Genomic DNA, 24895 nt, shown 5'->3' with positions numbered 1-24895 from the left:
TCTTGTAATGATACAAAAAGGCAACTTCCTGGGGGGGGAGGGGACACAACCTATGCTTAGGCTTGGTGGGTGCCTTAGAGTGCTGCCTCTGTTGGGGCAGTGGCAAAGTTGTATTTGGGTGAGCTTACAGCCATGAAAGGAGGGTGCAGGGTTACTTGTGAAGCCTGCAGTTCGGCTTACAGAAGGGACTGGGCAGGCGGGGCATGTAGTATGAGGGAAGATCTCCTTATGGAGGGGCAGATGCATGTGGGTATGTCCTGTATGCAGTGAAGGTGGTGGGATAGAGGGAGTGTGCAGTGGGAGTGGTGCTCACAAACAGCTTGGTTCATGTTTGGGAGGTGCCTTGGCAGCTAGAATCTTTGCAAAAAGAGGGCCTTGTGGTGGTGGGGAGCCTTCCCCAGGAGTGGTAATGAACTTTGAGAGTGGGGCTGGCAGAAAATGTGTGGCAGGGCCTGTGTTCTTGAGATAAGGTCCTTTTGTTGGGAGATATTGGTGTGTGCATGTGTTATGGGAGAAGGAAACCCAAAGGGTGAAGGTGTTACCTAGCATGGAAACCTGTGTGTGGCCTGAGTTTGCTGTAAGGGTGGCAGGAGAGTGTGAAGGTGTTCACAACTGAAGTAAAATGTACAGTTATAGAAATAAGAAAAGGGAATGGAAGAAGAGAGCCTTGTCCAGGAATGGGGTGTGTGTGAGGGTGATACAAGAGGCAGGAGTGTGCAGTGACAACAGCAGCTTGTAAAGTGTTGGAGCTGTAGAACTGGGAGAAAATCTCTGTGAGCAATGGTGCATACCTGTGTATGGCTTTCATGTGCTGTGGAAGGTGCAGGGTTAGGCAATGGCATTCTAAATTAAGTGATTCATGCCTGATCAGGCATATAGCCTGGTGAAAAGGAATTTGTGGGGGGCCAATGTCTTTCTGGACAGAAGCAGATACCTGATATGCAGTTTGTTTGCTGTGGAGGTGGCAGAAATGTCTAAAAACCTTTTGTATGGCCTTTTTAAAAAGTCCTACTGGGTAGGGTGTAACCTCCCCAGGGAGGGATGGTGCCTGTGGGCGGCTTTTGTATGCTGTGAAGATGACATGAAAAGGAGGAGCGTATGGTGGTAATTACCAGTGTATGTTGGTAATTACCTTTATGAGCTTAAAAGACTTGTCTTTGAGGGGAGTTTGCAGCCTAAGGGAAAGTGATGTGCAGTGGGGGTGGAGGAGAATCCTTCCTAAGGATTGACAGATGGTTGTGTGGGTGTCACAGGTGGAAAGAGTGTGTGGTGTTATTCATAAAGTAAGGGATCAGTTTTTAGGCAGGCTTGCACTTTTATGAGAAGTGAACTGCTAGTGATGAGTGCAGCTTTGACCAGCAGTGACACACACTTGTGACAAGTTTCCAGTTGCTGTGGGACCAGTAGAAGTGTGGCTGCAGTAGTGTTCAAAGGCTGAGTGTCTCCTATTTGAGCAGGCTTGTGGGTTTGTGGAGAAGATACCCACTGGAAGATGATGGGAAAGCTTTGCACAGGAAAGGTGCACACAAGGTATATGCCTTCTATTGGGGATGGGGGGGTGGGAAGCAGAGTCTGTGATGGTATTTCCAAGTGAAGGTCCTCAGGTTTGAGAGCTGTTTGTATGGACTTAGTCTCCCAAGACAGGGACTGCTTGAGGGATGAGGAAAGCCTTGCCCAGGAATGGCAGGTGCCTACATGGCTTCCATGTGGTGTGAGGGTGATGGGGTCAGCAGGAGCACACAATTGCATTTGCATGCTGAATGTCTCATGTTTGGGTGGCCTCATCTCAGCAGAAGGGACCTGTTGCAGGGCTTGAAGCCTTAGCTGGGGTGGAGGGCAGAAACTTGTGTGTTGTTTTCATTTGGGGAAGAGGCAGGAGTTTGGCTGCAATGATGTTTGGGGAAGTAAGTAGTGTTTGTATGGGCTTGTATTGCAAAAGCATCCACTGCAGAAAAGATTACACTCCCCAAGGTGGGGGCAGATGCCTGTGTGAGGTTTACATGGTCTGTGAGGGCAGCAGAGCTGGCAGGAATGTGCAGTGGTGATGGTGTTTACTGGTAAAGTGCCCTGTATGAGAGACATTTGGGTGGGATGGGCAGGGAGAGGGAGAGTTGTCCAGAAGGACCAGATGCCTTTGAGGGTGGCAAGGTGAAGTGTGCTATGGGAACATGGGCTTATGGGCTGAGGTATTCAGGCAGACTCGAAGTCTTGTGAGAAGGGAGTTGTTGGGGGGAGGGCAGCCTTCTGTAAGACTCACATATGCATGTTTGTAGCTTCCATATGGTGTGAGGGTGGTGGGGGTGGCAGGAGAGTGCAAAAAAATTCATGAGCTGAGTGCCTCACGTTTGGGTGGGCTGGTCTTCCAAGACAGTGCCTGTTATGTGAGGAGTCCTTACCCATGAGGTAACTGCCTCATGTTTGACAGGGTTGTAATCTTGTGAAAAGTGATTATTTGGTGGTGGGTAGCCACCCCTAGGTGAGGCAGAAGCCTGTATGTAGCTTCTATGTTTTGGCAGGAATGTGTGGCAGCACTGGCACTGAGGAGTGAAGTGAGTGGTGTTTGTGGGAGCTTATATTCTCATAATCCCTCTGTCAAGGGCCAAATCTTTCCTCAGGAACAGCAGATCTCTGAGAGAGAGGAGGCAATCCAGAGCATGCACTAGTAATGATGTTCACAAGCAAAGTGCTTCATGTCTGATTATGTTTGAAGTTTTTTCTGAGAATGGAATCATTGGGGGAGATCCTTATCCAGGTGTAAATGCCAGTGCACAGATTCCACTCACTGTGGATATAGTGTGGTAGGAACAGTGTTAATAAGCTTGAATGCTTTCTGTTTGAGCAGGCTTGTAGACCTATGAAAAGAGGCCCTCAGGTAGCGGTAGCCTCATCAAGGAAGGGCTGCGGATATGTTGGGAGGAGCCTTGTCTAGGGCTGGCAGGGGATTGTGAGCTGAGATATGGGGAGCTAGAGCTTGCTGTTGTGATGGCATCATGACCAAAGTGAAGCCTGTTCGGGCAGGCTTGTCACTATTCAAAAAGGCATGTTCTGTGGAGTAAGGAGAGAGCCTTGTCCTGGAGTGATCACTGGCTTTGGGCAGCAGGAGTAAGATGAGCACAGTGATTCATGTTTGAGGGAGTAATCTTGAAAAAAGGCCATTCCAGCAAGTGAGTGATGGATGGACCTTTGCCTGTGATTGGCAGATGCCTGCAGTGGTGACATAAACTGCAGCAGGGATGACTTGAACTTCTATACTTGACCTTCCCACCTGTCTTTCCCACATTGAAGGCTTGATTACAGGGAGAAGTAATGTAAGCAATAATCTTAGCAACAGTTAACATCCCGTGTTATCTTACCCATCATGGGCTTTTTCAGTACTGCTTCTCTTAGCTGTATCTTAAACTGAGGCAGCTTTATCTGGAGCCTTCTACCCACTTGAGGCCCTCTTTAAAACAAGTTCACAGCGAACTACTGTAGCCCACCTCAGGCTTTAGCATCTGCTTGCCTATTCTCTTCTGACTCCCTGCTTTAGAACACCTGTTTTTAGGACTATTACACTTTGATTTGTCATTTCTCTTTCCCATCCTTATCTATTGCTGCCTTGCAAAGGCATAGCTCCATGTTACCCAACCATCTCGTGCTCTCTTGCAGCACCTACCTGTTTCCAGTCTCTTCAACTCCACAGGGATTTCTTTTTGCTCTTGTCTTTATGCCACATCCACGTGGAACCAGGAGGATGAACATGAGCAGCAGGCTGATTCTCTGAAACTGCAAGTCCTTGTGGTGCCTATTCGTTTACTATGGCTGGCTGTAATTCCCAGTTTAGGAATCCCTGACTTTGTTCTGTATTATGTTGGTGGTCTTCTTAGAATTTGCACTGAGGTTAGTCTGGGTTATAATTTAACTTGATTGGTATGAAACTACTTTCATTCTAAATATTGCCCACTAAGCCAGGCATGCTGTTATACTTGGGATATTCACAGTCAGGGCAAAGGTGACCGATTAATGTCCAAATTTCTGTGTGCAGTAGAGGAAAGAGGTGGTAGGCAAAAGCTGAAATGAAGGAGGGGAAAAATCTGACAAGTAAGTATGGTACTTTAACACCTAAATCCTCTTTACTTGAGGTGTAGGTTATAGGTTCATCCATTTGAAAACATACTAAAGCACTGAAGGAATTGTTAAAAAGTATGTTTATACTGAAGCCTGCAATTCATAATTGTATGGATTCATTTGTTTTGATTTATTGGTTTTGAAAGATACTCTGTATGCTGCTGTAACAATTACCTTAAAAGATAACAATGTTTTATGTTATTTCTCATGGCTCTTTAGAACCAAAGTATGTTGCAGCAACAGGTAAGGATTTGATCTGTCTACTGTTACAACCACTGATTTCAATAAATAAATTTCAGTGTTCTTGTCTTAACAGTACTATTTTGAAGACTTCTCTCGGCTATGCTGTAACTCAGCTATATTGGGTTTGTAGATTAGATTCTGAGTGGCAGATACTGACCCAGGTTATTGAAGGAGAGAACTGTCCTGCTTGATTCTGCTTAGTGTCGTGGACTCTGGACTGCTGTGATGTTGGCATGCACTGCTAAATTCCTGTTGCGCCAAAACCAGGTTTAGCTTTAAATGCCTTAAGGTAGTACTTCTGGGAGCTGTAATCACCTGTGTAATTTTGCTCATAGAGTAGGTCTGTGAGCACATCTACACCCACATCTACTCAGGCAACTTTAGTGGCTGCACATATGGTTAATGATACAGCAATCAATAGGAAGATATGCAATGGTTTTGTTTAACTGAGGCATTTTCTTATGAGAACAGATTGTTCACTCTGCTCCTAATCAGATATAAAACACTGGATGAGGAAAGCAATCTGTTGCTTTTATTATACTCTTAAAGGTTTCACTGAGTCAGGTAGAAAGCTGTGAGCCAGCTTTTGAGGGTCTACCCTTGCCTGTTAGGAAGATAGCGGTCTGTGAATGACTCACTTGGAACTACAGAAAGAGGAACTTGTGGAAAGGAGATGTTGCTGCCATCAGCAGATCTGTTTCACTGAAGAGTTCAGAAGTCAGGTGAATGTGTAGTGCTGGAGATGTCTAAGTGCGTTCTTAATCTATTCCTCAATAGTAATCATTGACTTGCAACAAATACCTTATGATGAAGTGTAAGGTGCAGAGGGCACCTTTTAAACTTTTGAGGCAATTTAGAAATCTATGCTATCTTTTAAAGGTGTCTTTCCTTCTCAAAGCAGCACAACTTGCTATTTTTCTTGTGCTACCATTTGCTTTGTAAGAAAGTAGGCTCTATTTTTCCTACCTCTGAAGCTGTTTTGGTTTTGCAGATACCAAATAAGATTAAAAGGATCCTTCCTGAGTTGGGTCATGTACACTCTGGGATTCTTTATATACGCAGGAATAGAGCTTCCATAGAAAGTTGCATTTGGGAATCTTCTATTTTAACTGAAAAATCTCCTATGTTCTGTCCTGCTTAATCTTTTAGTAGCATTTGGATGAAAAGGATGAGCACCCTCAAATGTATCATGCATTGCTTTCAGCTTGACTAGAATTCCAGATTACTTTTCTTGCCTTTGCTAGTAACTGCCACCTAGTGTGAGCAGTAATAGGAGAGATACTTAAATTACACAAGGGGGAAGAGGTGAGTAAAGCACACACTGATTTAAACTTTATATTGCTATCCCTTTTCTTTACCAAGACTCTTTTAGTTGTACTTTGCCTTTGAAAGACACGGTAAACTCTGAAACAGACATAATGCTTGCTTAGCTGTTGGAGTGGTGTGTTTTGATGAGGTATAACTAAAAATGTGGTACTTAGCAACAAGTTACAAGGATTTTCAGACTAATAGCATGAATGACTGGTGGCGATATATTTGAAGACAATTGACCTTCTCACCATGGAAGATAAAGGTGACTTTGCTGTAAATGCTTCTCTCAATAAAACCTTTCTGTTGATGGTGGATTAATCTTGAATGGTGGCTTGCAAATGTCTCACTGAAGAATAATAGGACACTTTTAGTTCTTTTCTGTGATTAGTTACATTATAATTTTACTTCTTGTCCACCTTGACTCAATTTAGCAACTTTATTTCATTTCTTTAGAAAGTGTATCAGGGCTTCCGTATTTGACTCCTTCAATTCTATGTAGCATGCCCTTAGGCATGACTCACAATATAATTTGAGAACAATATCTGAAATTATTATCTAATACGCAGCTGAGCATATTATCCTCAAAATATTTTGCAGAATGATTGTTGGCATGGAACAAAAGCAGAAAAGGTGTTATTCACAATGTGTTGCATCAAAGCTATTTTAACTTTTCCAAAGTGTTCTGTCTTATTTTAAAAGTCAAGTTATCTACCCAATAAGAAATGAGATTAATTTTGCTAAATAAAACAATTCTTAAGACTTGCTTCTGGATGTAGTTGAATATCCTGAGACTTAGTGCAAGTATGTAAAGTTCTGGTGGGTGAGGTACCCTCTAACATATCTTTATGCATGAGCAATCTATTTCCATGAAACTTGTCTTGGGCAAGATTTGATTGATATCAAGCACTGTGAATGAAATGTAGTCATCTTCAAAAACAGAAATAGCAGGCAAAACAGGACAATTCAGTACATTTATATTCGTATGTTTTGGATAGGAAAATATTTTTTTACTTTTTTGCACAACACTCTTAGTTCAGTAGTTGTCATTTTAGAAGGAAAAATTGAAGTGTCTTAAAAGTAATGGAAAGCAAAAGCTTTTTCATAAGATTTAGTACTAAAATCTGGATTATTGTAAATAGTTCGGGTAATGGAAAAAAATGAAAGCTCTGATTACAGCAAGAAATGAAAGATCTTGTTAGCTTTTACCAGGCATTATCTATGCACAGATATTTGCTTGCACTTCCTGCATAACATTACAGTTGCATAAACATAGTGATGTAATAGCTGTGGGCCATATCTCAGGCTGCCAAAACAGTTCGCCTGGCCTGCACCCTGCTTTCAACCATCCAATGATTTCTTGGCCTGGCAAAGAAATGAACCACAGGTCAAATCAATATTCTGATGGTAGCTGCTTATTTTCACCTGCCATTTTGAGAGAGCATTGGTCTTCTCTCCCTGCCAAAGACCAAAATGAAACTGGGGAGAGTTTTGTGATCTGTGCAGTAAGTGCATTGCTTCTAAAAAGTATTATGCCTACTGTACCTGCGTAGGAGCCAAACTGAGGTTACTACTCTGATCTCCATAAATGGCAAATTTAGTAGGGAGGTAGGTGCTCTGATAGAACTCTTATCACAGTCTCTTGAGATGGAGAGTTTATACCCACCTGATAGTGAAATAACTAGCATTAAAACTTTCTGTTCAGACCAGACTGTTATTATGAACAGATTTTTAATCTGCTTCTAACCCAACAGAAATCCATTTGAATATCGCTGTCTGAATTGCACTATAAACTAGAAGCATTATTCTTAATCAGTATTACAAAAAGATGCCAGGGAAAGGTCTGTTACACTAATGAAGATGAGAAGAAGCTTTAAAGCCAAGAAGTTGCCATTGCCTTTCGCCTAAATTCATGAGCCTAGCATGTTCTATTGGACATGTCTAGAGGCTGAAAGCCCGACACCAGGAAACAATAAACCACAGGGGTGACAGTGGAATTTAGCCTGAGTAACGTTGTTCACACACTGGAGTGACAGGAAAAACAGTGCATTGAAAAACAAACTTCTTCCAGTACCTTGTAATATCATTTTTCCCCATGGCATGGAAGCCTATATCAAAATGGCAAGCAGGTGGGGTGTTTTGTGAGTTTTCAGCAGATAATACTAATTTTTAGAAATTCAAAGAGTTTCTTTCCACTGATTTTGTTTTTCAGGGAGTGTTTTGAGGGTCAAGAAAGAAAGTCAGTGAGACAAGATAGCACTGCAGTCAGAAATAAAACAATGGCTGATAAGAATGTTAATCTGATTTCAGTCTGTGTCCAGGGTTCTGTGATGTTCAGGGTCAAGTCATTCCTGCTGGGAATGTTTAGTATTTTGTACGGGGAAGAATAATTCCACAGGAAGACATGAGAAGAAACTGTAGCCAAGCATGGTGCATAGGATCAGCCTGCTTTGTGGAAGGCACAGTTGCTGTCCCAGGTGATGTCAAATTTGAAGAAATGCTGCTTCTCTCTCCATTTCTTCTGGTTTAAACCCCCTTTCCCAGAAAGACTGAAAGTCTGATTTATGTTTGTGCTTAACGAGACGTTTTGGAATACGAAATACATAGACATGACCTTCACAGTTAATGTTTAATGACATCCTCAGTTACTGTGAGGATTAGCAGGAAAAATTCGTTCTACTGAAATCCTCAGCAGTATTGTTTTTAAGCAGAAACTTGTCAATTTTCCAGACTTTTTTTTTTTTTTTTTTTTTGGTATCCACCTGGTTTGTAATATTGTAATTGATAACACATCCTGAAACATTTGTCAGGCTTGTTAGGATCTTTGTTGATTTTTAAATCAGTACAACTAAATACTTATCAACCTTCTTGCAAATAAAATGTGGTGCAATGTGCACACTATAATACCACAGCTGCATTGTTGGTCATCAGCTCTTTCTGTGCTTGGAACTGCATGCATTTCTTGAACATGCTGTAACTCATCACTATTCTATATTGGTGCAAATTCCTGAAAGTCAAGCAAGCATGCTTTTTAAACAGAATGCTTGGCAACAAGAAGAAAGGAAAAAAAAAATATTGAAAGGACTTATTTTTCTAAAGATTGACAGAGGCTACAGGTTGAGAGGTGAATCAAGTGAGCTGGAAAATGTCCAGACACTGAGATTAAGAAGAAAGGAAAGAATCTTAGGCTCAAGCAGCAGAATGATAGAGTAATTTTCTAGGACTTAATAGTGTGACACCAGTGAGCCTTTTGGTCGTGTCTGCCAGTGCATTTATTTCCTTTCTAACTTAAGTTCAGTTTGCTTTACTGTTAATGTTGTCCTCAGCAAAAGAATGAGCCACCTCTTGCAAGTAGATCCATGTTCCAGAACAATGCAAGTTTTTATACATGAACTGAACAGTTTTCAAATTCGGGAGAACACAAAACAAACAAGTTCTTTAGAATGTACTTGAACTGTTGTTTATCACTAAATAGTTGCAGCCAGATCCTTTGCTAATGTAAATAGACATAACCTCTATTGATTCCAATAGGACTATGTTGAGCCTTTACAATACAATAAGATATTGGGTAGGGAGCTGTTACCATCCTGTTTTCATGTTTTGTTGTAAAGGAGTCTTGCAATATTTTCTCCTGAGTGGCTGTCATATCATTGCTTGCAATATGTTTTAGATGCTGAATAAATGAAATTGTTTTAGTTTACTTCTGCTCAGTAAGTATCGTTAGCCCGATCAATAGCGCCAGTCATTTGAAATGAGGTTCTGCATTTGCTGGAGTATCCGTGAAGTTCTAGATCAGGGGTGTCAAACTCATTTTCACCAGAGGTCACATCAGCCTTGTGATTGCTTTCAAAGGGCCAAAGGTAATTTTAGGACTGTATAATGGTAGGAGTAGTCAGGTACTACTAACTACTGAGCATACCAAGTCAGTAGTTAATGTCAGTTCAGAAAAAATGGAACAGGAGATATCCTAGCTCTAGGACTGCAGACAAAACAAATGTTTGATTTCTTACACTCATGTTGGCTGCTTAGTCTTATGTGGTAGACTTTTCAGTTAAATATTTGCTGTTGACAAAGAAGGCACCATATTATAGTTGCCTGTGAAGGAGTTATTTTATCACTTTCCTCAAAAGGAATAAAAGCATTTGGAAGTAAGGGAAAGTTTATAGTAAACATGGTTATTTCTGTTGAATAATCAGGTGTCTAAACTTCATTAATTTTCTTGGCTTTGTCAATATAGAGAATTTTATTCCATTACATGATCATATCCTACTTTTACCATATGTACATCATTCAGTATATAAAATGAGTATGAAGAGGAGTATCAAAATTAAAGGTACTGCTCACAATTTATTTGAATACATTTGCAACCTAACAAGTTTCTATTTTTTTTTTTTTTTTATTTCCAATAGTCTTCTAATTCTGTAATATTGATTTACATATCCTAATTTTATGGGTCTACTATATATAGCATAATTTTCCCAGTATTTTGGTTGAAAGCTAAAATGATGAGAAAAATGACAGTGGAGAAAATCCTCTCCGGCCCTCACCGTTTCTGAGTACAAAGGCAAGAAAATGACTGCAGTTACTTTCTTTTAGTGATGTTAACTTCTATGCTCTTAAACATTTCATTGAATTTCTTTATTGATGAGTTTGAAGACCTCTAGATGATGGACAGGATAAAGCAAATAATGTTAATCAGTTCAGACATTTATACTCATAGCAATGTCTGCTGAACAGAAGCTTCTCTAGGCAAGGTAATATTGGACACAGCACTTCTGAAAGAAGAGTCAGCAGAATCCTTCATTTCGGCATCTCTTTATGTCTTTGGCTAGTGGAATGCCAGCGCTATATAACTTGTTCCCTCTTCTAGTCCATATAGCTCTGAAGCAAAGAATACCATGCTGTAGGTCATGTTTCTGATTCTGACCTACAGACAGGCACTGGAAGGAATATTTATTTTTCTACTCTAGGCCACCAGAACAGTGCAATACAAACGGGTTACAGCAAAATGTCAGGCTCCTTTGGAGCAGACGTTCACCCTTTATTCCAAAGGGACCATTATACCTTGTTCCTGCTGGAATATGATCAACTACGTCTAAAGCCTAAAGTTTGAATATGCAGACATAGCACGCCTCTCTGTAACAGTTCCGTTTAGTCTGCTGCAGTATTGCGTAGTCTACACTAACTCCGCTTAAATGCGTCCTTGTTGAAATCGGGTGTTTCTGTTTTCTGTTAGTAGCGTGTAAAGAGCTGCAGTTAAGACTCAAGACTTTCTACCAATGCCATCAGTGAATGTTTTCTAGTATCATATGTAATACAAAGGGAAGCCTGAAAAATGCTTTCCTTGTAAGTGATATATTTGGTGATTTCCTTTAATCATTCAGATGTGACCAGGTGAAAACCCTCTAAAAGGAAGGTAGGTTGGCCTAAGCTCTTTGAAATCAGTGATGTGAGGTTGAGTTGATACTTCATAGAATCATAAAGTAGTTAAGGATGGAGGAAGGGACCTCTGGAGACTGTTTAGTTGAGCCCCTGCACAAAGGAGAGTCACTCAGAACAGGTTGGTATGGGCCATGTCCAGTCTGGTTTTGAATGTCTCCAAGGATGGAGACTTTACAACCTCTGAGCAACCTGTTCCAGTGTTTCATCACCCTAAGAGTAAAAGCTTTTTGTTTAAATAACTTCCAATATTTCAGTTTGTGTCCATTCCCTCATCCTATTACTGGGTACCACTGAGAAGGGTCTAGCTCAGACTCTTTGCATCCTCCGATCAGATACTTATACGCATAGAGATCCTCCCTGACTGATCTCTTCTCCAGGCTAAACAATCGTAGTGCTTTCAGTCTCTTGTATGAAGAACACTCCAATCCCTTGACTGCTTTCCATGTTCTTCCCTCTGGTGTATCTTGTATCTGCCTTGTATGCAGGAAGCCCAGAATTGTGCACAGTGGTCCAGATGTGGTCTCAGCAGTACTGACTGTAGGGAAGGAACCGCCTCCATCAGCTTGCTGGCTAATACAAACTAAGGCGTTGGGGTTTTGCTACACTAGTGCATTTGTGGCTTGCATTCAACTTTTTCTCCATGAAGAATTCTAGGTTTTTCTCTGCATTTTCTGTGTAAATGGACACCTGTGTGTGTAGGTACATGGGTTTTTTTCCTCCCCAGGTGCAGGATTTTCAGACTTTCCTTGGAACATGTTGGTTTGTCAGGATTAGCCTTAAAAAGTACTTCTGCTGAAAACCTCTGTTTTTCTTTGAATTTACATTAGCCTTCATTGCCAAAATGGCTTGCATTTCAGCAAGAATATGAGACTCAAAAGTAGGTCATGGCCTTGCCAACTATAAATACCACAACCTTAAATCAAAGCTTCTGGGTAAATACAGATGTAAAACAAGTTTATGCTGACTTATAAACAGTCACTTTGTCCTAATTTTGCCATGCATTTGCCTATTACTTCCAGGAAAATGCAATTCACATGTGTGGGCTGGTAGTTTTGTACTGTGTCTCTTCCAGATTTTGTTTTCTGAAACTTTATTTGTGCAGTGCTGTAAGTGGATGGCATAATTGGTGTGTACTGTTGGATTCTTGCCTTGACCCTGACAAGATCGATTCAAGCAATGATCTTTGACTATTTCTTCCCAACCCATGTAATGGGCTTTTGTCTTCTGCAAAGGTTATATTTACCCAAACACCACCCTTAAAATTCCTTCCCAGAAAACCAAATGTCCTCTTTAGGATATCTAAATTCAGTTTCTCATGGAGAGTGTCTGCTTCCGAACAGACAAAGCTTTGAACAACTAGAAATACCCTGTTTGGGCATGTCCTAAGGACTCCTTCCTGTTATGATTGACTGCAGAGGCTAGTTTCCTGTGTTACATTATATAATATAAAATGATGTAACTTCATAAAAAAGTTCATCAAACTTTTTTTTTTTTTTTTTTCACGTGGCTGTTGGTCAAGAGATTAGGCTGTGCTTCCACTCTGAGTTATTAGCTGGAATGTCACTGTTCTCCTGTCTTCACTTGCCATAATTGTACTTAGGCCTGCTGAAAATTGTTCTTGTGTACATGTATCTGAGCTTTCCCCGTCTTTTACTAACGCTTGGTAGAGGGTAGTGCTTCATTTGCGTAGTATCAAATGAATCAGAAGTTACTTTATAGTAATGGTTGAAAGTATTTTTTGCTGTATGTCATTGCAAGAGCATCTATAGGATCAAAATGAAAGTTAAAAGTTTAAAAGCCAGCTAATCGAGCAGGCTGCATTTGACACAACATATGTATTGGTTGCAACGACAGATTTGTATGGGAATTGTGAGTAGATGGAGAAGACTTACTATGGCTGTGTTGCTACAAAGAAATGAGGTGGCTGGTCTTATCTAGGGTCCCAAATTCTTTTCATTGGGTAACCCATTTTCAAAAGTATTAAAAGTTTCATTAAGTAGCTATTCCTGTGGAAAAACTTGCTGTCCAATTAAAAAAATACAACTCTACTTACTGCAAATTTGCGAAACACTGGACAAGCTGCAAAGAAGTTGATTGTTATATCATTTCGTCATCTGCAGGCAAATGTGGTCTTGTGACGTCTGTGAAGGTCAAAAAATACCTATGGTACCAAGAAAGCTGAAATTTTGAAGCAGTCTTTTAGATGCAGAGGAAACATCTTTAGAATTTTCAACAAGCTAACTGGCTATATGTAGTTATAAGCTCATTTACAGCATAAGACTTACTATGATGATATTCCAAAGTAGACTAACTTAAAGGTGGTATTGTTTGAAGTTAAGGATATATATAATAGTTCAGGGTCAACAGTGGACAGAGGCAATGGCAGGGGTCTCGTTTCAACATCTCTCAGGGGCTTGCCAAAGATGATGGCATTTGCTCCCCAGCACACTCATGAGTACAGGAAAGGTTCAGTGCTCCTGGTGCTTGGTGGGCCAGGGCGGTGAGGCAGCACTGAATGCTAGCAGGGCCTCTTGGACACAGCTGCACACCCTGCAGTGTCCTGCACCTTTTCTCCATTAGACATGCTCGGTTGCCCCTTAGCAAAGGACCATGTCTTCTACTTTCCTTCCAAAGAATTCTGCTTTGGTCTGTGTAAGGGATACAAACATCATTGCCCACACAAGAAGTAAAAAATACATCAAAAGCAAAAAAATCCCCATGAAATGTCAAACCCTGTAAGAAGATACATCCGGCTGTGTACGTTGCCGTAAAAAATGAGTTATATCCAACAGTGGCTTTAGTGCCTAGCTTGTTTGCTTGTTGCTTTTACTGAAGGTGAATAGCCACTGTGTTGCATTAGCTTTTTATTTAGTATCATTTCACTTGATCCAAGTGAACACTCTGGCCATAATTTATGTGCATTCTTTAAACTAGCATTTAAAAGTAATTTCATACGGGTGAATGATTTAAGTTGATAGCTTAATGACTTCCCATGATTAAATTAATGAATTTATTATGCAATGAAATGAGGAATATAATGTGAACACTGAAGTGTCATGGTCAAATTCTATTTTTGCTCAGTTCCAGCTACAAGAGCAGTACTGAATAACAAGGGCGTGCAGGGGAATGCCCAGGGCTGCCCTGCATTCTGTGCAGTGGCATCACTGTTTCCTACTTCACAAAGTCTGCTTTTTATCTTAGTAAATAAATGTTTGGCTGGATTTCATTACTTATGTTTATCAGAGCCCTTATGCTTTTGCAGAAATCATTTGGATTAATTTTTAATGTAACCTAGACAAACAGAATCTCATTGTATTATGCTTTGTAAGAAATTTCAGGTTAGCTTCCAGTTTCTTGAATACCTGTATTCATAAGCTACACAAATATAACACTGATGCTTGTCACACTCATCACTTTCACGCTATCAAAGACAAGTTTGGAAAGGTATGCATGAGAAATCTACCGCTGAGACCTGGGGTAGCAAGTTTCCCATAGCATTCCTGGAATACCAGAAGAAGAAATATGCAAATCGCTTCAAATCCAGACACTTTGGGCACAGCTTACAAATTAGTCTTTTCGGCATAAATCCTAGTTCAATAGCTTAATTATTCAACTGTAGTTTTGCACTCCTGCTACAAAAGGAAGGAATTTCAAGCACATTGTTAGGGAGCTGCTTACAAGCCCTCCCCTATGAACCTTGGACCTCTTTCTTAACTGCAGCAAAGCAGGCTGAGAACATACCACAGAGCAGCATGCTGGAATAATTTTTAAATGTTAATGAATAATATGATCACTTTATTAGAGTGCCCTTCTGTGATGTGTTTCCAGGCACTGTACAGGAATGTATTTGTGCATACAATGTTTTATTTGCTAAAGAGAACAAATCACTTTTTTTATATCCTTTGACCTTTTTTTTTTTTTCCCCCTTTTCAACTTTTAAAGTTGTTGTAAAACTTCTGTGAAACAGGGCAGGGTAACTGGCAGAGAACAGTGTTCTAATGTCTACTATAAGTATTTTTAAAGCGACATGATATATTCTGTATCTAAGAGATTAAGGAGATCCTTTCTGTGCAGCAGCATCAATCATTCCTTCAATTATGTCCCTGAACTGCTTTCAGAACTCTGATATCTCTTATTTCTTCATCTCATATTATATGTGACAGGAATGAAAAGTGGCTGTAATTATATCAAGTGGGCAGTACTTCCCGTTTTATTTCATGGCATATATAAAAGCACGATCCTATTTGTATCTGACACTGAAAATATGGGTAATGTTCTCACTTATGTGGAGGATACAATAAAACTGATGGGAATAATTCAGGTGTTTTACCTCAAAACAGGTTGGCAGCTTGAAAAAAATGCACTGTAAATTAAAACCATTCATCCCAGCAGCTGTAAATTGCATGACTAGCACTTACTCAGCAAATTACTTCCTGTGGACCTCACTGACCTTGTCAACATTGTTAGGAGCATGGCTTCAGATGGAAAAAATGGCTTTTGAATAGTTGCTCTGAGAATACAGACATCTCTGCCACAGGAGGCATGTTTCGAAACATGTGAGCAGTCTTAAAACATATAAAAGGCATAAAGATTTTTTTTTTTTTTAGTTTGTATATTTGGTGTTCCTGATTTACAGGTTTCTTGCTTGTCTCACTATTTTGTGTTTAAGGCTATAGCTTCGAGAATTCTTTTTAAAAACAATATCAGCTTGTTTGAAGGGAAGGTCATTAGCTGCCATTTATGCAAGAGCTTCCATTTGTCGACTTAATTGAACTAACATGCAAAAGTAATAAGGCTTTCTTACCTGAAAGTTTTACTCTTTATGTAAGGTAAATTTAAAGCCAAGTTCAGGTTTTCTGAGACTCCAAACCACGCGTGCGTAGTGGTTGTAATCAGCAATACTGGTGAAATGCACTGCTCTGCAGCAGCTTCATTTTTGTGCTTGTTTAACTTGTAGTAAAAATTACCTATTGAAAAGACATTATTAAAAGCAAAAGACTCATTTTAGGTAGAAATCCCTAGATTCTGTTAAATTTTTTTTTTTTTTTTTTTTGGTAGCAAAAATCATCCAGGTGATTTAATTTACAAATAAAAGAAGATTTCAACACCTTTATTTTTAAGTTTGTAAAAAGTTTGTCTGCCTCATTTCTTATTTTTTTGCAATTCACCTCTGACTTGGTCTACAGGGTAGATGAGTTAATAGAACTGTACTGTGAGTTGTCTTGCTTCTTGATAGAAGTGGAGAATTTGCTGTCTTTTCCCTATTGTTTCCTGAGTATCTACAGTAACGGTCTCAGTAGCAGAAATTATTTGGATATTAAACAGTGTAGCTCAAAGAAGCACCATTTGCTTCAGACAGTTGTGCTATGTGCTAAGGTATGTCCAACTATTCTAACTTAGATAAACCAGTTCAGTGCTTTTGCAAACTTTGAAGTGTTCTTGAACTCAAGGGCTGTAGAACTTTACCTCTGGATCTTTTGCAGACTTTTAAAAAAAATTCAAATGTGAATCTTTCAACCAGCACTAACACTATGATATGCCCAGAGACTGAGGTTGTCAGGTGCTTTATAAGTTCCGAGACTGTCTGTACTAAAGGACGTAAAACTTACTTCACACAATACCCAACTGCCTGTAATAGCCATTTAAATGGAAGAAGAGAGAATGGAGAACACAACGATACAATAATCTGCTTAGGTAAGCTGTTAAGGCTACAAATTTTGAGATCAGTTTATTCGCAATACAGGTGGCAAAAATATCTTAGAGGAAGAACTGACTTGAAAAACTAGCAAGATTCTAGGTGGCTGATTCCTGATGGCACGCACAAATGCAGCTGATAGTCCACTTCATCTGTAGATGCCCAAGTTTTCTCTAAGAATGAAAAATTAGTTTCACCTCCACCTACAGGATTGGGAAAATGATAAAAAGGTAGCACAACAGTCTGCCCATGGTTACACTGTAGGGAAACATCAAAGGACAGAATTCTTTCTGATTTGCCTACTGACTATTTGCAACACACTTTGCTCTTACTCTCAGCTGTAATCAAACTAATAACATGAATCACCTACTGGCCTTGTCTGGGACAAAATTATTAACCCAGAATTACTCACCACTGCTCCCTTCAGTCCATGTCCTCCTAAATACAGAAATCTGTTTCGAAACGTAAGTCTGAAAAATGTTCTACTAACTATATGGCAAATTAAGAACAACTTAATACCATGTGTAAATCAACTTCATAACTTGCTGTGAAGAGCAGTGTAAAAGTCTAGGTTCCAGTACCAGTGTTCTTACACTGAGGGCTTTCATATTTGGTGTTCAGACCTGCCTGCTTCTACATATAAGCACAAGAATTCAGAAAGAAAAACAGGTCACAGGCATTTTAGTAAGGCATTTACCCCCATGGCAGTACGCAAACTAAGCAGAGAGAAAACACACTTAACTAAATGAGGAGAGAAATTCTCAGATACTTTGTCAGTTGCCAAAAAAATCTCAAGTGCTTGCAGCTTTCTGGTTTTGCATAACTTTACTGAATCACCCACCAGAAAATCATATGTTGAATATCTTATGGGCAGTCTTGGCGAAGGTTAAGGCTTGTATCTTAGAAGTAATAAGGTGTGTTTGTCAGGTATCTTACCACTGTCATAACGATGCATCTCAGTTTTTGTTATAAAGCTGTTAAAATGCAGTTAGGGTCCATATGTTACTCCTTATGTTATTTAGATAAGATTCTGGTAAATTCAGTAGCAGCAGCAGCAGCAGGCTAATAAACGGTAATGACAGTACACATAACAGATTCTTTAAGGCTGTTGGCTTGGCTTTCTTTGTTGCAGCTGAATAAAACGATTCATCTTATCTATGTTAAATGTTCCATTATTAAGAATATGAATGTGGAATTTCTCTGTAATTCTAAATTTAGTTCAACAAATTGAGCTGTGCTGCCCATGTAGCCCTGACGCTGAACTAGTTGAAGGACCAATATTGAGATTAAACGTTTCCCTTAAGGAACTTCGGATTTCATGAGCTACCTCATAGGTTTGTAGCGATTCCTAAATAAAAACTAACCGGTTCGTTTGAATCTTGCAGAAAGTTATTGCTGACATCTAGTGGTGGCTTTTTGCATGTACAAAAACCTGGCAAATTCGGTGGCTTGATTCATAAGTGAGTGCTAACCTGAATCTTTGATGTTGCATTTTCAAAATATTACACAATGTGACACTTCCTGTTATAAACGGCTTTACTGTGGAAAAAAAAAAATAGTACCGGTAACAATCCTATATCTTTCAAATGCTTTTACTGTCTCATGTAGGGAAATTATTACTTGGTGATTTAATGCATTTCCTCTAACTTCCTTATAAGTATAGTACCTCAAATACATTTCTCTGTTATTAGGTCAATTGCTAAATAATGTAGTGCAAAAACATTTTAAAATATTCTGGATAAATTGTTTTTGTATCAAGCTATTTTTATTTCAACTTTTAACCATAATAAAATGGTGACTAATAGTCACAGGTCTCAAAAGCCAAAGGAACTTCAAAGAACCTATTCAGTATTTTACTTCTGTATTTCACCATGTAGCAAGTTCCATGTATAATCAAATCTGCTATATTTCTTGCCTCCTTTAGTTTTTCTAAACGAAAACTTCATTTTTGTTTCAGTGATTTTACTTGAAGGTTTTTGCAATTGTGTTAACACAAGGAATTCAAATCAGAAAAGATGCATGGTTTTCAGCTCTTTTTCATCGACAGTCCTCTTCCCTTGAAGAAATGTGCAGTATTTCACATATACAAATAACTTTTGAGATCCTTTGGCTGATTCTGTATACACGTGCATCTGTCTTCATTATGGGTACAGATATTAGGCAGATAGATTAAAGGTGCTGAACTTCACCTGAGGGGAAAAAAATGGACTTCTGTGGTCACGTTTACATAGATGGTCAACCCTCATTTTACAAAAGGTTTCCTAGTGTGGTCAGGAACAACTTGGCACAAAGAATATCTTATAATATATAACTTGTGTGGTGTAATTAAAAGGGAAAGTCAATGTGATGTCACTTCTTTAGGCAACGCACGTTTTACTTTTGCAATATGTGTTGTATATTACGCTTGACGTAAGGCATCGGTGCTAAGCGTAAGTAGATTACTCGGATGTACTGAAATTTCATTTTTCACCCAAATACCTATATGTCTAAATAATTGGAACTATCAGCTAGGCAGATTTGTAATTGTGGACTCAGTCTTTGGATTTAATCAGTAAGAACTTCCTGACTTGTTTTGCTTGTTGGATTGGCCACTATTTGAGCAAATACGTAAAGTGTTTCTACTGCCTGAAAGAAAACCTTTAGAAAGTCAGTTTGTATTGTAAACTGCAGATCCTTCTGATGCAGACTGGTTTTGAACAGTTTGTAAAAATGGGAAGCAGGTCTCAATGCCATGGGCTGTCACTTTCAGTTTTGTTTGGCTGTGTTGCTTGGCAGGATTCTCTGCAGAATGTAAAATCATCTCTTGCAGAATCTTTCTAACTCTCAGTATCTTTTTATATTTGCAGTGATCAGCAGTCAGTTGCATAATACACAATTTCAAATGGATATTAACAGCTTATCAGCCACCACTTCAATAGTCCCTGTGGTGTCCTTTGTTGTCAAGTCATCTTGCATCTTCCCCATATTTCTATCGATGAATGATAAATCTTTACTTCTGGTAAACTGGGTCAGAATGCATTCAATGTAACCTGCTGTGGCCATAATGGCTGTTTTAGATGGGATTTTTCCATATGCTCCATTCTGATCCCTGGTCCTTCTGCTTCCTGGGTTTCTGTCTACCTGGGCTGAAGTCTCATTACTTCAGCAAGGACCCATATTTTAAGTGCATAATTTCTATATCCCATTTTCCATTGTTTTCATAGATGCATGTCACACAGGAAATTTTTTTTGCCTTCTCTGCCCATTTATATTATTCTGAAGTACACCCTGATACTTGAGAATGTAGAAACCAAACTGATCACCGGTTTCCAATGTTACAGGCAGCTGTTTTAGTTGTGCTGAACAGAGTGGTGACCCATAGTTTCATAACGTTGTTCTGCAGGATTAACTTTTCTTAACACAAATCAGTCTGAATGTCGTATTACTTTTTCTGTTAAATTCCTCACTGGGTCAGTATTATAGCCAAGTGACTGGCATATAAGGTAATTAAATCCCCTTATCAGTATGGCTAATGGAGAACAGTGCAGCTGTTACTGTGCATGGGGTCATATAATTTGTGTGCAAATGCCTATTTTTATTTGCAAACAAATGTTTCCAAATGTGTTTTGTATGCTCAAAGCATTAAGACATGGGCAAAAAGAAACTGGCCTCAGGGAATTAATTTTGTGCAATATAGAAAAAATTGTAATAGTCTCTAATTTCAAGATGTTGAATCAGGCCCAGTGCTTTAGTTTTGGTTTTTTTTTTTTTTTGTAAATATTTTTTTATTTCAGCTTTTTGTAGATATAATTGATGTCCAACATAGTAATATTTCTAATACTGACATAAAACTTGCCCTACAAATTAAATGAAATTGGAAATGTGTATCAACTGTTAAACTGAAGGGTTTTTAGCTATTTACAATAAGGCATAGTTCTGTATTTTTGTGTCTTTTTCTGACTAGAAGGAATTGAAAGATATTGTTTCACACTTTACTTATAGATAAAAGGTTTCACAGTCTCAGACTTTGAATAGCAACAGACGTTTAAACTCTGCAGATTGATTTAGCAACAATCTAATGCACTGGTGTTGGGATTCAGTCCTTACATTTTAGCCTAACAAGATTCTAGTTAAAGCCTGATAGTCTGGATGGCAGTTATGATTTACCATTCTTGTTTTTTTCCTCTGTAAATGTTTTCCTAACTTTCACTGTTCCTCTTGTAAAGAATGTGGGCTACATAATGGCACTGTTGATGATGGGCCTAAAACAACTGTTGGTTGGATTCAAACGGCTGTTGTGTTCACTCCAATTTAGAATGAAAAGTTGTAATTTAAACCACTTGTAGAATAGAAGTTTTTTTTCAGGAACACTGAATCATGTCACTTCATCCTGTACTTTTATTCAACTTCATCATTTTTGTGTTATATTTGTTACATTTCAAATATGAGTCATTACCATTACTAAAATAAACTACTTCCAGTATGTCAAAATTAAATGAGAAAGTTGAAATGATTGGGTATTTCTTCCCCAAAAACTTTGTCCAAGTAGTTCCTCCCCTAAAGCATCTGTTTTTCTAAAGACTTACAATTGCTTTGGCTATCCTGCTAAGCATACTAAAAGCTGTAACTACCAACAGCAACATAATAAAATTTTAGTTAATCTAAGACAAGTTTAGAAAGATCCTGGTGGGAGCAATGTATAACTAGCCTTGGAGCTTTCACAATCAAAGAAAGCATTGCCAAAAATCCCACACAATTAGGCAACATGTACAGAAGCAGGATCATTTGTCTGAGGTCCACTGGCACCATGTAAGCACTGACGGCTCTGGAAGGCTCACAATCAATATTCACTGCATTTAAAAGCGTGTTCATGATTTCTCTGGTACCTTGTAAGTGAGGTTAGATGCAGCAGCTTGTGTACTTGTGTGTCTGGCTGTTGTGATACACCTCAGAAACTTTTAATATCTGGCAGCTGATGGGGTCTCCTTTCATACCACTGAAATCTGGCAGAGTTGAAAATATCTTTATTTTGGTGAGAAAAAAACTGAAGAATAACTCATTGCCACTGTTTCCAAAGTCTCATGAGAGACGACAGAGAACAGGTGTGCACAAGAGATGTACCAGGGGCCATTGTAAATAAGTAGCTTTAGCTTTGAAGTAGTTGTCAGCACAGCCAAATATTTCCTGGGGGTGAAGAAAAAAGGGTGGACTGTGGGTGTGTTTGTGTGCTTATTCACATCTGTGCATCTTACCTTCTGTGAATTCTAAGGGAAACTGAGCATTTAGGGCTCTCAGTACACAGTGACTGCTGAGGAAAAGATGCAATGCAAGAAAGATGCTGGATATCACTGAATAGAGATTTCAGTAAATGGAAATTTTAAATGCAGCTGTGATTCTTTTAAAAACAGCTTACCTTGAGATTACATTGTCTTCAAAGGTATAGTCTTTAGCACAGAAATATTTCTAAGAGTGGTAGACTTGTACTAGTGTTTTCTATGTGTTGCAAGCATGAGAGTAAATTAAATGCTGACATTTTTACTTTATCACTAGAGTTTGCTGTGAGATCACTTGGTGTGGGGGCAGTTGTATACAATCTGCATTGGGATATAGACTTTCTGTTGGAAATACACTGTGAAAACAAACATGAAACTGTGCCAGAAAAAGGGGGAACAGCAAAATAGGAAGGGATTCTGAAACCAGACAATGAAATACTGTGGGGAGATGCTGCAAAATAGAAACTCCTACAAATAAAAAATGTTTAATATGCATGCTTAATTGAGAAGGCTGGATAAGACAAGACTTTAAGAAGGCTGTCTCCTTTTGGAGAGAGGTCTTAGGCATTGCCAAAAAGATATTTCTACAACACAAGAATACCCAAGTCCTAAATTCCAGCCTCTTTACTACTTGAGTATGTTAAAAGCGAAAACATTAAATAGCAGAATATATATACATAAATCCAGTGATGCAAACATGAAACATTGTTGAAATAATGAAGTGAAGCATTTTCACACTCTCTAACTTTGACTGAAAGGTTCACTTAAAAGTGACTGACTTCTCATTTCTGTTTGCAGGGTTCTGTCTTTGAGATTACAATTCCCTGGATGGAAAGTAAAGGCATTAACATAGCAGACATACTGGTAGCACTGCATCCTTGTTCTTGCTGGAACAGTGGAAGATGCAGAGAAAAGGATTGCAAAGGCTGCCTTTGTAGCTGTCGTATTATAGAGAGGAGGATTTGAATAGGAATCCATCTTAGAATTGAATTCTTAGTTCTCTAAATTGCCACCTGGCTAGCCTAAGTAAAGCAACCTAATTGTAGAGAAATTAGCTTTTGTGAATGCTCTTACTGTGCCAGAATTTTTCATGTAATGTGACTTGTGTGCAGTTGCAGTTGATCTTTCCAGTGAGTTGAACACACCAAGAAAGTGTACACCACAGTGTCAGAGCTGGTGAGCAAATGCTGTAGATTTTTACTGTGAATGTCCAGTAGCATTTTGCATGTTATTTCCAGGTGCCAAACAGTTTAGACAGAGCCCACTGCTCATGGCTGGCTATTAGATAGCTTAAATCTCAAACACTGGATGGACTTCTTGACTATCTGCCCAGGCCATGTTTTCAGCTAGAAATAAAAAAAGAAATGCATGGAAGCAAATTCTTCTGTCTTTGATGGGCACGCAGAGGTTTGGGAGAATGCTAACAAACACACTCCACCTTACCACTGATCTGCATGTCAGTCCTCAGATACCCTTCTCCATTTTTACATCCACAATAAGCTAATGTTCTAATTAAATTTTTACAACCTATAAATTAGCAGTGATGAGTGAGCACTCTTAAAGGAACTATTGCACTCAAAAGGCACCTGAAGAGTTAGATTCTGCAGCAGTACAATTAAACTTAACTGAATTCATGTAATCACAACACAGAAGAAGCATCTATTCTCCTGTCTTGGGAGGCAGATACAAACTTATTCTGTCTGTCACACTGTCCTCCCTTCTACTTGCCTTGATGTTACAGGATGTCCCTTGTCAAGATTCGCCTCTAGTCTTAACTGGCTCAGTTCTTTCTGGCTTTCTTTCCCATGGTAGCTAGGTGCACTTCCAGACATCTTTAAATTCTGTTTGCCTGAACACACCCATTGCTGCGTGGGATGTCTGAATCCAACCACAACATTATGGTGCTTTTACCATTTGAGTGGCTGATAGCCATAGGAAGTGTCTGCACGTGTTTTGTTGTTTTGGGTCTTCCCCCGATGCTTGCAGTCTGACTTGCATTTTAAAAAAACACTCAGGTCCAATTAGTCATATGCTATGTTAATACACTTGTATGTATCTGAAGATGAGGTTAAGATTAATTTTTGCTCTTTTCCAGACAAAGTTTTGGTGGCGTATTTGCTCTGAGAGTGTTCTGTGAGATACTGCACTGACATCCCCACCATTCTGTGCTTATAGCTTGGATAAGCTTAAACTGTAATAGGTCTGTGCGGCAGCTGGTTACTCTGCTTTTAAAGATATATGTGAAATGGCCACATCTCCAGAATCTTGGCTGTCTTTTGTCTCCATTCAGATCCAACACACTCAAGCTGATTTCTTTGACCACCATGTGGGAGCATTGCCTAGTTTTGCGCTGTTCTTTCCTAAGTTATTCTCTGGACACATGAAGTGCTTGACTGTCCCCTCCATTATGAGCTTGCCATGTTCTTTCCAGCACTTGAAAACATAAGCATAGTTTAAAGTAAACTACAGTGGGGTTGTGGCAACTTGAAAGCCTGATGTGATTTCACACTACTGAAATAAGAACAGATGTGTTCACTTTGTCCTCTGCCATAGAAATCCCATACTCGCTGATGCTGCACAGGTTGCACATGCCTCTAGAGTCTACCTTGCACAGTAATATCTGCTGGTTCTTGTAAATCACACTGCAAAGTATCTACAAGAGCTTTCTTACTTTGAAATTTCCTGCAATAAAATAAATGTTCTAACCCTCAGTGCAAGTGTTCCACACAAAAGCAGAGCTTTTGAGCACCCTAGTCCCATTGTCTCCCTGAGCCACAGACATTTTTCTAGGGCTAGAGCATTACTGATATTACTGAAAAGCATTACTGATAAAATTGGCAGCTTCAAC

At 39.2% G+C, this 24895-nt stretch overlaps 1 protein-coding gene across 1 annotated transcript in view; it reads left to right on the top strand.

Moving 5' to 3' along the window:
* Nucleotides 1-4024: 4024 nt before the first annotated feature.
* The window catches only part of TLR3 (toll like receptor 3), a 33426-nt gene continuing 12555 nt past the window's right edge, over nt 4025-24895 (top strand). The window contains exon 1 of the mRNA XM_071807592.1: nt 4025-4080. Coding sequence (XP_071663693.1) covers nt 4056-4080 — 25 coding nt within the window. The 5' untranslated portion in view covers nt 4025-4055. The remainder of the gene's footprint in view (nt 4081-24895) is intronic.

Source organism: Patagioenas fasciata, chromosome 4 (genome assembly GCF_037038585.1).
Source record: "Patagioenas fasciata isolate bPatFas1 chromosome 4, bPatFas1.hap1, whole genome shotgun sequence".
NCBI classification, from domain to species: Eukaryota; Metazoa; Chordata; class Aves; order Columbiformes; family Columbidae; genus Patagioenas; species Patagioenas fasciata.
Note: the sequence above shows the minus strand (reverse complement) of the source record. Positions and strands in the feature narration are given on the sequence as shown.